Consider the following 16,087-nt stretch of genomic DNA (forward strand, 5'->3'; position numbering starts at 1 on the left):
AGGCAACACAAACACAAAAACAAAGCAGGCTTGTAATCTGACCAATCTCAGCTTTAAAAGTTGGCCTGAACCCTCATGGGGGAGCGAAGTCCCGTGAACTCAGCAGCAGCAGCGGCAGCAGCGTGCCGCGCTAACTCAACATGGCAATGGAATGAAACTGTACCCAGCAAAAGCTCTGGCCTTTCTCTCTCTCTCTCTCTCTCTCTCTCTCTCGATGCCAGTGAAACAGCAGACTCGGGGAATGCACAGTTATTATTAACACCAGCATGTCGGAGGCTAAATGACGCTCTTGTATAGCACCGGGCACGAGCTGCGGTACTCAAGAATAGCCGGGGACACGCAGACGCAGACAGGAGACAAACGTTAAGACGCGGCCAAATGTCACAGTGAGCATCGACTGTAAAGACAGAAACACAGACGGCTGCACATGCGTGTGAACTACATGTGACTGGAAAGTTGAGCATCATGCATTTATATTTAACAAAAAAAATTGCCTTTTTATTGCCGACAATATAACTGGCAGGCTGCTTTCATTTAAGTGTCATACAATTTATTCCTTTTTGACAATAAAAAAAAAAACTAACAGCTACAACTTTTTGTTATTACCTGAAACCTCATTGTTCCAGATGTGCAGTTAAATATGTATTTACAGGGTTTGTACACATTTTTACCAATAAATTTCAATGAATTTTCCAAAACTTTCTGGGTTTATTTGTTCTTCCAAAAACATCTCCAGGTTTGGAAATGGCTATTTTCAAATACCATGATTTTTCCAGGTTTTTCATGGCCGTACAAAACCTGCATTTATTACATGTGAAGCGATCACAGTGCTTCAAATTGTGGTATGAATAAAGGCTCACTGTGCCTCTTTGGCGCTGAAACAATTAGTCAATGAGTCAACTGACAAAAAAATGTAAATTTCAGTTGTTTAATAAAGCAAAAATGCCAAATATTTCCTGGTTCCAGATCGTTAAACGAGAGTATTTGCTGCTTCTATGTGTCGTATATCATTGTGAACTGATGTCACTGCTCTGCTTTGTGGACTTTTAATAAACTAATAATAATTGACAGATTTATAGATAAATGAAAAATAATCATTGGTTGCAGACTGCAGCCTGTTTGCACAGTAATCCATCAAATGTCAGTAGATTTAAGTTGCAGATGGATCAGTCTGTTTCTCCCACAAGATCGTTCTGCAGGTGATCAACCGCAAGCCGGAGGTGACACTTCTCAAACCGGCTGGCTCGTTGTTCACAGAAGTGACTTCTCTCCTCCGGCTCTGAGGAGCGTCTTACCTGTCAACAGGTTGTCTTTAATCCTGCCTCCAAATAACAACCTAAAATCATTCTCAGGGGTGGAGTCATCCACCACGGCTCCTTCTGACAAGGAAACCCCCCCAGTGGACAGCTGCGAAACACAGCGAGTCACAGTTTGTCAAAACCATAACAAAACTCTCTTGCGTCAATCTCTGACAGGCTTTCCCTCCGGCAGTTGTGTAACAAGTTGAGACAATAAAACTGCGGCACCACGGCCCACCACCTGCTCTCTCAGTTTCACCTGATTCATCACACCATCTCTACTGTCCTATGGATAACTGACAGAGAAGGAGCTGTGTTATTTATAAACAGGATGTTGCTACATGGCTAATTCATGGCTGGTTACCTCTGTAAGCACCTTTGTGACACTAAAATTAAACACATTAAAAGGACAAACATCATAACAATATTTGATTAAGTCCCTGCCTTTTGGATGCAAGCCACTGTTTGTTTGTCCAATTTTATAATGAAAATAACATATAATCAAATAAATCACTTTGCCAATATTGTTTTAACGTTACTTTGCATTAATAAAAAGGTAAAACCTCTAAAAAAAAGGAATGAGGAGTTGATTGTGTTTGTCAAAACCTGATCTGACAGCAACAGTCTGGAGTAGACACAATTAGCGACAACTTGAACACCAGTAATTGGTTCACCAATTTTATCAAAGCACAACAGAAAAAGTTACCAACACTGAGAGGTCTATTGTGGAGCACAGACATGCCTCTTTCATGCTTTGAAAATAAACTCGGTCTGCAGTACTTTTGTCTATTTCAGGAACACAAATATTTCGGTATTTAAAACAACGTCGCTTTCCAAAAAAAGACCAAACAGTATGCCAAGTGCACTGTTATTCGTAAGAGTTCATCTGACAAGTCCCTGTTCAATAAACACTGGTCTACAGCAATAATGTTTTGTCAGGGGATGAAATCTGAGTTGGAAATGATGCATGGGAAATGAAGAAACACGGTGAACTAATTAGAGGAGGCGCATGTCATAAGAGCTTGTTGCAGTTTGGTTGAACCTCAAACCTCTTACAGGTCACCAAGGTGAACAGCCTTTACCGTGCCATCCTGTTGTACCACGCTTACATCATGAGCCCTTATCACAGCTGCTAAAAAGCAAAGTGCAGGTATGCCATCAGATTGGAAATTAGACCAAAAAAAGGGTCCTGTCTTAACTTTGCACCACAGCAAAGCTCGTCCCATTCAGCCTGTGTCCGCTCTCTTAGGCAATGAGTGACTCCTTGAGCTCAAACCGCATCAGGATAATAAACGTATGAGTGGATCTCAACAGGACCTTGTTGGTTTACACAATCTCAATGTGAAAGGAGAACACAAAGCTGTGTGCATCCTCCAGTATCACATGTTTGCATGTAACCTAATGGAAAAGTAAGGCTAAAAGGTAAAAACAAAACTGTTTTCGGTTAAAACCAGGCTGTCATGAGTTTACAAGTCTAAGCAAAAAAAAAAAAAAGAGTGAGGGAAGCAATGGGCAGGGGAATCACAAAACAGAAAATAAACCTGGTGATGACAGGGAGAAGCCAAGATGATGCAAGAAAAGGGAAAGAGAGGGTCAGTCAAAAAGGAACCGATACGGGTTAGTCCTGCTGACCAAGTATATTAAAATTAAAATATTTCCTGTCCTGAAAGTTTCAATCAGGTTTATGAGAATTAAGAGCCATTTCTTTAGAAAAAGGAGGGAAACTTGACATTTAAGCAGTGTAGAAACCGCTGCAGAAGGTCTCTGCACTGCAAGGATGAGACATCTTTGCTGTTAGACCAAATGAGGAACTAATAAAGATGTTGGCAGCGACACACACATCACAAATGATGTTTGACGGTGCCTTTCAGCTACAAGGCAGCAGTCCCAGGAGAGCTTCACTGCTGTTTAACTTGGTGGGTGTTAACATCAGCACCCTATAGGGTTATTATTTGTTGTGAAAAGTCAGTCATGTATAGTGTGGTTGCTCTCAGTTCTATGAAACGCTATCAACAGATCAGGAGACGGCACAAAACTGAACAACTTCTTCAAAATCATTGTGAGAAAAAAAAGTCATTATAGGGAACTTCTGTGTGAGACTTTTTTTTGGTATAAACACACTGAAGACACGTCAACAACTGCAGAAGATGGGGAAAGCAGTTTCAACAATACAAATATGAAATGGTTTCTTTGTTGATTAATTCAATCTAACAGGGACACTTCAGTACCAGACACTCCTGGTTGACAATATTAGTTTGCATCTCCCAAAATCCATATTATTATACAATGAACAATTTGGGACTTTTGGCTGAAGTTGAAAAAGTTTGTGTGTTAGTAAGGTGTACATGCAGATGAGACTAGTACTCTGAATCTCGTATCAATTTATCTCAACAACGGGAATGCGTGTTTTGAAAGAGACTTCAGGGAGATTTTAAGACTTCATGGGAGGGGGGTTTTGCTAGTGCAGTAATCGCAGTGTTACCTTTCGTAAAGCTTGCACGAAGAGGCCTCTCCATTTGTGACTGTTCTCGTCACTTGAAAAGTCGTATATCTGCTGGGGCTGCATTGCTGTAGCGGCTCCTGGCGTTGCCGTGATCCGGGCTGAACTGTCAGCATCGGCCCCGGATAGATAAGTCCTTGTGGGTGGGTCAGTCCAGGGGCAGGCACGGTGGGGAGAGAGGAAAAAAAAGTCTAACTGGCTCACTAGCAAAAATAAAGGGTGTCACTAAAACTAAAACGAGTCCAGAGTCGAGTCGAGTTAAACAGCGAAAGATTAGCTACATAAGAAAATAAGCACATGTAGCTATAAAGTTAACTCGCTAGCTTGGTGGCTAGTGGGGCTAGCCTGCTGCTGCTGTAAACACGGGACAGCGGCTAACTGAAAAGCTAACGGCTAATAACAATGTTGCTAAGTGTTATACTTGCTACTTGGCGTTTGCTAAAAAGCTTACAACAGGCACATTAAGTTCAGTTTGAAGTCACGTCATGGGAGTTCCTCTTGTGGCCAGCTAACTACAGCTACAAGTTATGTTTGGTTATTTTGCTGCCTAAACACCTGTAACGTTAGCAGGCTAGCGTTAGCCGGCCGAGCTAACTGGTGCTACAGGCTGCTGCTGGCCTTTTGATGCGCTCCGAGTTTTATGTTGTGGCACAAGACCCGTTCAGCTCCAAACAAGGCACACTTTCTCCTGCGCTGTTTACTTCACATTTAGTCATCTTCTCCGGATTGATCAGACGCTTAAATCCAACGTAAATCCCCCCCAAAAAATCAGCGATCAGTCCGAGGCATGTCTGTGCGCGGAGCAGCTGGAGAGCAGTCGAGGTGTTTTTTTTTTTTTTTTTTTTTTTTTTGGTTTGGTTTGAGAAGTCGAAGATGTTCGTACCAACTCCGCTGCCTGTCTGTCTGTGTGCTGCTGCGCTCTGCGCCGCGCTCCGCTGTCAGGCACGCACGCTGCGTAATTTCACATTTTATTGGACAGAAAAAAAACAAGGCTGGACTTCTGTCTCTCTCAGTAAAGACCCACCGTGCACACAGGGGCGGGTTTAGTGATTTGGGGGGCCCCGGGCCAGTTTCACCCTTTCTCTAACTGGGAATGTTGGTTATCGGCAGTGGTAGAAGAAATAAAACTATTAATACCGCACAGTAAAAGTCCTGAAATCAAAGAGAGCTTTTATCAGCACAATCTTCTTGTGTACTGTACTTAACTTGTGTTCTATGTGCAGATTTTAATTCTTATATAATGCATCATATTTAAGAACATAATAATACATATTTTATTTATGTAGTGGTACAATGTTTTCCTCAGAAGTAGAAATATGCAGTTGCATATTTTTGAAGTGCTTTGGGGGCTTTTTGTAAGTTATTTTGGTGTACAATGAGTTAAAATAGTAACATAATTCAATATTTTTTATATCTAAACATTATAATAAAGCTATAGCTGGGGTCCCCAACTAAAAGTTATAGTTGGGGGCCCCAGGCAAACTTCACCCTTTCTCTAATTGGGAATGTTGGTTATTGGCAGTGGTAGAAGAAATAAAACTATTAATACTGCACAGTAAAAGTCCTGAAATCAAAGAGAGCTTTTATCAGCACAATCTACTTAAATGTACTTAACTTGAGTTCTATGTGCAGCTTTTAATTCTTATATAATGCTGGATAATTTAGAAAATAATAATGCATATTTTATTTATGTAGTGGAACAATGTTTTCCTCTAAAGTACAAATATACAGTTGGATATTTTTAAGTGCTTTGGGGGCCTTTTGTAAGTTATTTTGGTGTACAATGATTTAAAATAGTAACATAATTCAATATTTTTCATATCTAAATATCATAATAAATCTATAGCTGGGGCAGTTGCCTTCCTTGCTTAATGGTAAAGTCTGCCCCGGCATGTAGACACATGTTAAGGATACATATTTTCGGGAATAGGCTCTAGGTAGGTTATTTAATTTAATCTTCAGAATCAGAATCATCTTAACCGGCCAAGTATGTTTATGCATACAAGGAATTTGACTCCGGTTTAGTGGCTCTCAATGTACTTACACAGAATAACAACACAACAATCTTCAGAAATATACTCGAGGAAGTTCTATATACAGGTGAAATGAAGTGTAAACAGGATATAAATAGTGCAAAAGAAGTGAAGAGTGCAAAGAGTGATGAGATAAATATTAAATGGTTAAAAAAAAAAAGATGAAAGAAGAAAGTTACTTTATATACAAGAGAAGTACCTACTTTATGTACTACAGAAAAGTTTACATGTTAACTTTTCTGTAGTAACTCAGTTGGGATTATTGGAGGAGCTAAAAATATAGATATTTTAAACATATAGTGTATATAAATATTTTAAATGTAAACTAAAAACCCATCTATTTAATCTGGCTTTTATGTAGTGTTTCATAATTTATTGGTTTTATTATTATAAACCTCTATTTTTATTATCATCATTACTTATTTTATTCTATTTTGTTTTAACATTTTACTGTTTTATAATAATAATAATAATAATAATAAAATTAATTTGTACTGCACTTTTCATTCATAGTGAAAAGTACCTCAGTATTAATAACACAAACACACAACATAAAGAAAAGAATAATAAGTTATAATTCATTTATTTTGTGTATTTCATATTTTTTTATTGTTATTTTTATTGCTTATATTATCTTTTGTTAATCTTCTATTATCTCTTATTATTGTCCTACTCAATTAACTCTTTTGCTTTTAATTATTTTGATGTGTTTTGGTTTCTAAATCTGTTTTCAACATTTTATGTTTTATCAATCGCTTGTAAAGCGTTTTAAATTGCATTTGATTTGTTTGAAAGGTGCTATATGAATTAAGTTTGATTGATATTAAATCACAGTTGAAACACACATATAAATACATTTATTAAATAATAGACCACATTAATGCCAAATTTGCTTTATTTTCATGTCATTAAACAAGCATTAACAGTAAAAACATTAAGAATGACTTTTCACAACAGCAACGAATTTAGACAATTTGCTCACACATTACTCTGTTGTTGGTGTGTGTATGTATGTATGTGTGTATGTGTCTGCCTCCTTGTGGGCAAACTGTTTAAAGGACAGGTTCACAATTTTTCAAGTCTGTCTTAAAACAACAGTCACGTGTCCGTATGAACAGTGAAAGAGGTTTTCCTCGCTGTAATCATTCCTCTTGTTCATACTGGCTATTAAAAGATCCTCTTCAAATGTGCTTTCAAAGTAATATCTTCTTGATCTTGATTTGGACGGCTGAAGCTTCAGATAAACTTTTAAATATATTTTTGCTCAGAGGGGTGACTGTCGATTTTGTCCCCCATCATTCACATTGTAAGTGTATTATGAAGGGATCTTCTAATGGTCAGTATGAACAGGAGGAAAGATTACAGCAAGAAAAAACAGTTTCAACATTCATTTGGGCTCCTGACTGTTGTTTTAGGACGGACTTTTCTGACTAATTCCCTTCTCCATGCATCTTGGCAGTACAGTAGATGATGTTGAGCCAAAAATCGCTATTTTGTTTTCCTAATATTAAAAAGTACCTCAGTTTAACATAATATAATATGTACCCTATATTTAAAAATCATATGGCACAAACCACAGACATCTGCAATCCCAAAATATGTATTTATAGTAAAAATCCTTTAACATTCATTTGTCAATAAATTGGCTAAAAATGGCATAACATCGGAAACCCATTATATCTGGACAATTTAAATAACATTTGTAGCCTTTGAAGCTGTCAGACAGCACATTTTAGTAGAATTATATAACATCCCCTCCCACCAGCTTACAGCAATGTAAATATGACATAAGACTAGAATATTTAGTGTTGATATAATTTAAAACTCTATTTTTAATAACAAAATGATTTTGGCAGACAAAACTGTCAAATGCCTAAAACTTTAAAATAACCCGTCTTCCTTTGTAAAATGTGCGTCCCGTAGCGTTTACTGTGCATTCTTCTCTCCAAAATGAGAAACCCTAAAAAAAATAATAATCCCAAAATACAGGATATGTTTACATTTGATTATAAAATACTTAATTTTGAGGGAAGTATAATTCATTTTGTCTTTAAATATTACCTAATCAACATGTTTCCCCAAAAAATAGATACAGCATTTTGGACTGAAACTCTTCATGCTTTCACAACTGGCTTTACAATAGCGACAAACTGCTCTCATGTCAGTGGCTTAACAAACACAACACATCCAAAGGTGAAAGAGGAAATTCTATCCCAGAATTACACTCTTAATTTAAAAATAAAAATTTCCCTAAATAAAAGTTAATTTCACATTTAACACAGTATATTTCTATGTATTTCAGTATTTGTATTTGAGCATTTCACACTTATGATTATATTATCGCAGCTGACAGTTTTGCTCTATTCTATAGTTTTCATTATGAATATCTCATGATGTACTTTGTTTGACAGCAAATGTAGTGCAGAAGAATCAAAACACATTTGACTTTGAAATGTGGTGCAGTAAACACATAACGCAACCTGAAATAGCACAAACTAGAAATAAAACAATCTTAAAAATGCGGTCTGTGTCGTCCAAAACAAACTCATGAAAAAAGGCGGCACTCCATAGTTAAAAACCAGCAAAAAAAAAAACATCCCCTCATGTATTGGTCTTTTAGATGAATTTATTCACAATCAATGGGCTGAGGAGGGTTAGGTTTTGTGAATAAATTCATCTAAAAGTGATTTTTAAAATGTTTTTTTTTTTTTAAACTACAGAGTGCTGCCTTTTTTCCTGACTTTGGTCTGGACAACACAGACTGTTTTTTATAAAGGCAGAGCACCCGACTGAATTTCAGTGCAGAAGTGCACCTGTTTCCTCCTGTGAAAGCTTAAAAATGTAATAATGTGAGATAAAGTCTGTTACTTTCTCCTCTGCAATTAAGGCTTGACCTGTAATAAAAATGTCTCGATGGCAACGCTGAGGTAGTGAGAGCTTTTTTTACAACATTACAGTTTCACTCGGTGACCTCAAGCTTCATTATTTGGTATTTCTGTTCTACGATCACAGTGATTCTCTACAGCGAGAAGCGGTTCTCCACCTCGTCTGCGATCATTTCAGCGATGGCGAGGGAGGAGGTGGCCGCCGGCGAGGGAGCGTTACGCACATGGAGCACCCGACTGCCCACATCCCCGACCCCACCGTCAAACACAAAGTCGTCCACGAGGTTTCCCTCCCGGTCCAGAGCCTGAGCTCGAACTCCTGCGGGACCCCTGGGGAGGAAAACAACCAGGTTACATTTTGTTTTCCTCTGAAGTTAAGTGCACTGGTGCCTGTTTCTATAGAATGAATGCATTTTTACCTCATCACGTCACTCAGCGAGAGTTCAGGGATGTACTTCTGCAGGATTTTAACCTGTGCACCAATGAAAACCCCTCTATACATCTCTCCAACTCCGTATGTTATGTTCCTCAGCACCAGCTTCTGAAGGCCCCTGAAATATAAAGAAACAAAGCAATAATTACACATGAATACTGTCACGCCGTTTGCTGAAATGTTATTGTATAAATGACACTTTACATTTGAGAGAATGAAACCAGATCAAATTTTTCGTTGTACCTGAATGAGAGTGCATCTGCAAAGTCTCGTACGTTGAAGTCATACACTTTGTAACCCTCCCGTTTGAAGGCTAGTACCGCGTTGGGGCCGAGCCAAACGCTTCCATCCATCCGCGGGGTGAAGTGAACTCCAAGGAAGGGGAAACGAGGGTCAGGAACCTATAAAAAAACATTTTAGAGAGACAAAATGAACAATGAAGTGTGTATGCATTATTTGAATCCATCTAATAACAGTATCAGGGGGTCCACTGGTACTTTCAACATATAAGTAGAAGTGCTCCAAGAAAAAGGCAAAACTAGCTCAAACTATCATCAGGGGCAGGTTGCCGTGTTGCTCAATGCATCAGTTAGACTGATGATGTCACAGGCCTAAACTGTTGGTAAGATTGAACATTAACATATAAACACTCAGTGTCATATATACCGAACCAGTTCTGAGTCATTTGTATCTGCTCCACATGATCATTTCAAAGTAAAAACGTAAGCTCGAAATTGAAAACATGCCTCTGTGTTTATGACACAGACAGTGACTCCACTCTTACAGGAACAGTGTTCAAAATGTATAAATCCCTACTGGTGAAATTCTCTTTAATTCAAACCTGCCGCAAGGTCACAGGGATGGATTTGATGATCTCTTGCTAATGCTTTATTTTACAGGTCCTTTATTTTTATACTAATTTTGTGGATAATTACAGTAATTTGCAGGTATTTAATTGTTACTTTTTAGGACATTTTACAGAGAGAAAAAAAACAGAAAAATGTTAAATAAGTGCCAATTAAACTTAGTTTTCAGTATGTAGTTTTGTGTGTCAAACTTCAAATTACTATATCAGACTGTTTCTCAGAAACTCTATAATGAGCACATTTCCTGTCTACTCCCAAATTTCATCACCCTTTCAAAGAATTGACAGTTACACACATCAACAGTAACACAGCAGCTATTTTTAGGAAATAACTGAAAAAACCTAATATAGTACCATTTGACACACAAATCTACCCACTGAAAACTAAGTCTGTTCTGTCAGTTAAGAGTCTTAATTTATTAAAAAATTTTGCAAATGAACTACATATGAACCCAAATATAATGAGTGGGTCTAATCTGCTAAAAATTAACCGTTAAATGCCTGCAAATTACTCAAGTCATTTCCAAGAAATTTGTATAAAATTAATGGACGTGTAAAATCAAGTGTTACCAATCTCTTTCTACGGGTTATCGCTTCAGCCTAAATACCCAAGTAGGGCTGAAAATGATGTGGAAACAACCCATTTTCCCTTAATTACTCTAAGCTGTTATGGTGTTTCTTGGAAACCTTAAACACATACAGAGGGAGTGACGGACTCAAAAACAGCTGAACCGGTTGTGAATTTTATACCCGAGCATCTCCACCCCTTCCAGCCAGTAAACAAGCATACAAAGGCTGCAGGTTGCTGATCTTATGTGCAAGAGTTATCTCTTTCTGCCACTTGGGGCCGCCAAAATTTGAAGTTGCCGAGCACATACAGTACTTGTGTCTGCTGTTCAAATAATTTATGTGGATTACACAATTTTAAAAAGTTGGGAATATGGACAGCAGACTTACAGGATAGATATTTCCTTTAACTAGATAGTGTTTCTCTGGCTTCAGGACCAAATAGTCTCCTCTGAAGGGAACGATCCGTGGCTCCGGACTGCATCCAGATATCTGCGACAGGCGGTCTGAGTACAGGCCTCCACAGGTCAGGACATACTGGCACCGCACCTCGTTGCCCTGTTAAAATACAACAATGGAAACAGTGGAGAACAATATAAACGTGAAGAGATTGTGATTTTTCCTCTCTTTCACACATATGCATGCATCTTACCTTTTTGTCTCTGATTGCGATTGGATATTTCATTCCTGCAAAATAAAAAAATAAAAAAAATAGATAAATATTGAGGTGGAATTCAAATAACTTTACAGCTCTTGTTAAATATGTCATATTATGTTGATATATTGATGTGCAGAATCTGTTTGTTACCTTCAGTGCTCTCAGCTGGGCTCTCCTTGACCATGGAAATGTCATTGACCTCATATTCAGTTACCACCGTGCCGCCTGCCTCTTCAAAGTCTTTGCCGTACCTGAGAGCCACCATCCTCCAGTCCACAATGCCAGTGTAGGGTGAATCCAAAGCCATTATGCCCTGCAAGGACGACATACTGTAAGCCTCCGCTGCTGTTTTTCTTTAGTCCGAATAAAAACAGTGTTTCAGAGTCTCTTACCCTGCAGTACGGCTCTCGCTCTCGGATTCCCTTCGCATCGACTATACTGAGATCACGCACGTTGTTCTGCAGGCCGCGTTCATATAGAGCTTTTAGTCTGGGGATCTCCTCCTGCTCCACGGCGACGATAAGCTGCCAATGTATAAATAACTCAGATCAATACAGAGGTAGACGGAACACAATGATCCACATGGCAGCTCTTTACAGCTCCTGTATAAGGCTGAGTATCAAACCTCAATCCTTTTTTGTACTGACTAAAATGTGTCAATAGTACAGAGTAGCAAAACCTGTCAGGTACTGAAAGCTGGCATCAAATGTTTGCTCATACTTGTTTGTAGTCTTCTTTTCTTAATCTTTGATCAGACAGTTTGGGAATTAAATCATGATTTTGCCACTTTTATATTGCATTATTTGATACGGGAAAAGTTCTTGGACAACTGTGTTTAACAACATTTAAAGGGGACATATCATGCTTTTTGTAATTTTCCACTATTTACATACCCGGTACGATGTCAGATGTCTATGTTAAACATGGTCAAAGTTCAAAAACTTGAGGTTAACGTATGTAGAAATGCTCCCTATAAGTCAAAAGCCACAGCTTCAACCTGCCTTGAACACTTCATTTGCAACATTTTTTTCCACCTTGCCGACAAGCTAACGTCAGCTCATCACACATGACCGTAAAACGCTGTTCGTTTTGTAGTCGTGTTGCTAAGGTTTTTCCTTGTGTTGTTTGTGTTGTCCACTCTCATTTCAGATCGGTTTTCGGCTCGAACATGTACAGATGTATTTGAAAATGGTAAAGACCGAGAAACGTAATGAAATCCTACTACTATAGTTTGATTCATGGTTTGTTGACATAACCTCCTGAGCGGCTGGAAGTCTCCTGAGAGCTGACCAATCAGAACAGAGTGGGCTCATCAGGAAGGCGGGCCTTAAAGAGACAGGAGCTAAAACAGCCTGTTTCAGACAGAGGCTGAACTGAGGGGAATTAATTAAATTTTGAAATGTAAACCATGCAAAGATATTCCAGTAGAGCCGCAGAACTTAAATATAGAGCTGAAAATGTTTCTATTGTTAAGGGTTTACTGTAAGGGTTTTGTAGAAATACAGTACATAATTATATTCCCCATGAAAAAAACATTGTTTTGGTATTGCTGCCAATATTTAAGTATTGCATTGGTACTGGAATGGAAAAATTCTACCCAGCCCTACTCCTGCAAGGCCGCACAGTATTACACCACTAGTGTTGGGGGCATAAATCAAACAGAAGTTATGTAACAATAATGGATGCTTATAATAAAACAAAAGCAACATTTTAGTGTCTCTTAACATGATTTATCATATCTAAAAGATGAGTTGAAAATAAAATTCATAAAATGTAAAATTGTGAATTAAATCTGTTATATGTGCTTTACAGATAAACATCAGACAGAGAATTTTGTTTGTTAAATCATGGAAAACATGCATCTTATTTATCTGCAAAGAGTTGATAATTGACTACATGATTACATGAATATTGCAGTGTAATGTATGAATGTGTCCTGTCAGCATGTCGGCTCAGCCCTATGAGAGCGTCATCCACAGTAAACATGCTGTATAATATCTTATGTGGTTCAAACACAAACGCAGACCTTTCCACATCTCTTGTAAGGGAGTCCTTTCTTCTCGCAGTACTCGTAGGCTAAAGTGGCTCCTCGCACACACAGACGGGCCTTCAGCGACCCCGGCGTGTAGTAGATCCCGCTGTGAATGACTCCACTGTTGTGCCCACTCTGGTGTACAGCTGGTGAGTAAGAAAGTGACAGAGAATGGAAGAGCAAGAAGAAGAAAGGAGGTTTTATTAACACTCATAGATTAATGGGAAAAATATAGTCTTAAAGTTTTCCACTTTTAAAGGAACATTTTGATATTATGGTAATATGCTTATTTGCTTTCTTGCCAAGAGTTAGATGAGAAGATTGATACCACTCTCATGCCTGTACACTAAATATGCTACTACTAGCAGCCAATTAGCTTAGCTTAGCATTAAGACTGGAAACAGTGGGAAACAGCTAGCCTGGGGGGAAAAATTGGCTACCAGCACCTCTGAAGTCCACTAATTAACACGTTATATCTTGTTTATTTAATCTGTACAATAACTGAAGCGTAAAAAAGACAAGTTGTGATTTTACAGGAGTTTATGTGCCGTACTATTCTTTGCCAGGTGCAGTGACTTTCCCAAAATGTTGAACTATTCCTTTAAGGCCAAAATTGTCAACTACATCCGTGTTTTTCAAGTGTTACATTTTTCAGCATTAATACTTAAAGGGCCAATAACCAAAGTTGAAAACCTATACAGGGCTCCCAAATGAGACTAGCAGAACATTTAAGTTTAACAAAGTCTTTTATTTTCTCTTAAAGCACATTTCTATCAGCACTGTGGTATTTAGTGCTTTAGTATTGGCTCTCTACTCCAGCATATTAGATATGAAGCTTTAAGGAAGTGTGTTCAACGCATAAACAGTGTAGGACTATATTCAGTTTTGAATAGTGTCACTGAAAACATGACAGGATTACAGCTGCTTAACTGTTCACTCAATACCCTCAAATTAAAGCTGAAATTCAGCTCTTAACACCTGTATCATGTGACAGATTGTTGCTTTGTTGGGGCTGAGCTCCAACAAAACGAAGAATGTGTCACTTTCCAAATAATGATGGACTGCATTGCCTAACAGAGTTAATCATTATGCCAATGATCTGTCGAACATGTTGTTCACCAAAACACCAACATTCAAAACTCAACCCACAAAGCTCTTTTTCTTTCTCCAGCAGGACGAAGCTGAGCGTCGGGTGTCGCAGAATGAGCTCTCTGGCCGTAGCCAGTCCCACGATGCCAGCTCCCACCACGGCCACGTCATAGGTGCTGAAAGACAAAGGTGAGGTTACAGACAGTTCAAATTTAAGCTGGTCACTAATAACTGGCTTTGGCAAACAGCTGGTTTCACAGGTAGAGAGGAATATTTAGGTCAGTGGTTCAATGTCCAACTGTACATGTCTGAGTGAGCAACCAATAGACCTTTGAAACTGACCAGTAGGGAAACCCATGACACCAGAGTTGTAGTAGATAGGCTGTTTGTATCTACAAAGAGAATACCCAGCTCTGTCACAGGGCTTCACCAAGTAAATCCATTTATAAATCTAATTAGCATAGACTATCAATCAAGTGGGTGGGCTCAAAGTGTAGTTGCAGTACATCCGTCTCCACAATGAAACAAAGGCAAAGACCTAGAAGAACACAGTGTTCCTGAGACAACATTTTACATCCTGTAACCTCATAAAGATACAACACATTAAGAACAGTCAACATCTTGTTGTCATTTTTGAAAATTAGAACCAGACAAAATGGTACCATCAATCCGGTGGGAGAAAAACAATTGTTTGGGATTATCACAGCCCACCCATCTGCACCTATTGGTGGATCATCACATAGGAAACTTTGCTTCAGGGGATTTGATCCTTAATTTGCACCCAGATAGCTACAACAGGGCTGCCAGAACTTGTAAGAACTTGTACAGCTGTTACTTAAACCTAGAAAGCTCTTGCAATCTCGTGTTAGTCTCATTTAAATAAGAGGGGGAATTATCTAATTGTAAGGTAAACAATCATTTTAAGTTACAACGTCTATATCTCATAGTTTACTTAAAGCACACTGCAAAGGGAACCCCATTACATAAGTGGCATGCCATCCCACAGAGTTGCCTGTTGACTCTATATGTCTAATATGAAACACATGCTGCATGCATGTTTTCCTAAAAGGAAACACAAAACTAATGACTGTTGGACAGTGACAAAGAAAACATCTTCCTGCAGGTAAAAGCCTGTCAAACTACAAGTGCTCTGGAGGATAAAAGCTGCAAATGTGAATGGGGGAGGCACAAATCTTTTGCGTCCGTTAACAATTAAATGGAGTGTGCAGATCAGGTTAAACACAGAGCAGAAATATTGTGCAACCTGGTTCTTGGTGCTAAATGCCCTTGGCAGGAACTGGGATTAATTAAAAGTTTGTTATTCAAGCAGGTACTCGTAAGTCTGCACGTTTTCTTCACTTATCTGTCAGTAATAGCATGAAAAGTGAACTAGTAAAGCAAGCACTCACCTATCCCCCTTACATTCAACTGAACCAGACTACAAACACACACTGTTGCCTGCTTTCTTCTCTGTAATGTCAGACTCACCTGTGCAGCTGTCTGCTCGCAATGTCCTTTAGCAGTTTCGGCTGCGCTGTGCAAACAGCCTTAAAAGACGCAGCGCTCAGAGTCCGAATCATTGTCACAGTAAAAAAAAAAAACCTCAGAGTAGCTTCTTCATTGTACAACTACCAAACACACTTCCCGGGGGTTTCTGTTTAGTGTTTCCTCCTCCTGTTGCCGGTGTTAGCCACCCATCCTGAAAGCCAAGAAGTTGGCCGTGCCCC

The 16,087-nt window shown here is 38.7% G+C and overlaps 2 protein-coding genes across 2 annotated transcripts in view; both read right to left on the reverse strand.

Moving 5' to 3' along the window:
* The window catches only part of sos2 (son of sevenless homolog 2 (Drosophila)), a 37,416-nt gene extending 32,259 nt beyond the window's left edge, over nucleotides 1-5,157 (reverse strand). Inside the window, exon 1 of the mRNA XM_067613712.1 lies at nucleotides 3,781-5,157. Coding sequence (XP_067469813.1) covers nucleotides 3,781-3,864 — 84 coding nt within the window. The 5' untranslated portion in view covers nucleotides 3,865-5,157. The remainder of the gene's footprint in view (nucleotides 1-3,780) is intronic.
* Nucleotides 5,158-6,708: 1,551 nt separating this feature from the next.
* On the reverse strand, nucleotides 6,709-16,079 carry l2hgdh (L-2-hydroxyglutarate dehydrogenase). Its single transcript, XM_067613493.1, has 10 exons — nucleotides 15,849-16,079; nucleotides 14,421-14,536; nucleotides 13,266-13,417; nucleotides 11,632-11,763; nucleotides 11,390-11,552; nucleotides 11,234-11,268; nucleotides 10,972-11,139; nucleotides 9,393-9,550; nucleotides 9,136-9,267; nucleotides 6,709-9,046 (listed from the first exon to the last, which is right to left on the reverse strand). The coding sequence occupies exons 1-10, from the start codon at nucleotides 15,938-15,940 to the stop codon at nucleotides 8,851-8,853; spliced, it is 1,344 nt and encodes a 447-aa protein (XP_067469594.1). The 5' UTR covers nucleotides 15,941-16,079; the 3' UTR covers nucleotides 6,709-8,850.
* Nucleotides 16,080-16,087: the final 8 nt, after the last annotated feature.

Source organism: Thunnus thynnus, chromosome 16 (assembly GCF_963924715.1).
Source record: "Thunnus thynnus chromosome 16, fThuThy2.1, whole genome shotgun sequence".
NCBI classification, from domain to species: Eukaryota; Metazoa; Chordata; class Actinopteri; order Scombriformes; family Scombridae; genus Thunnus; species Thunnus thynnus.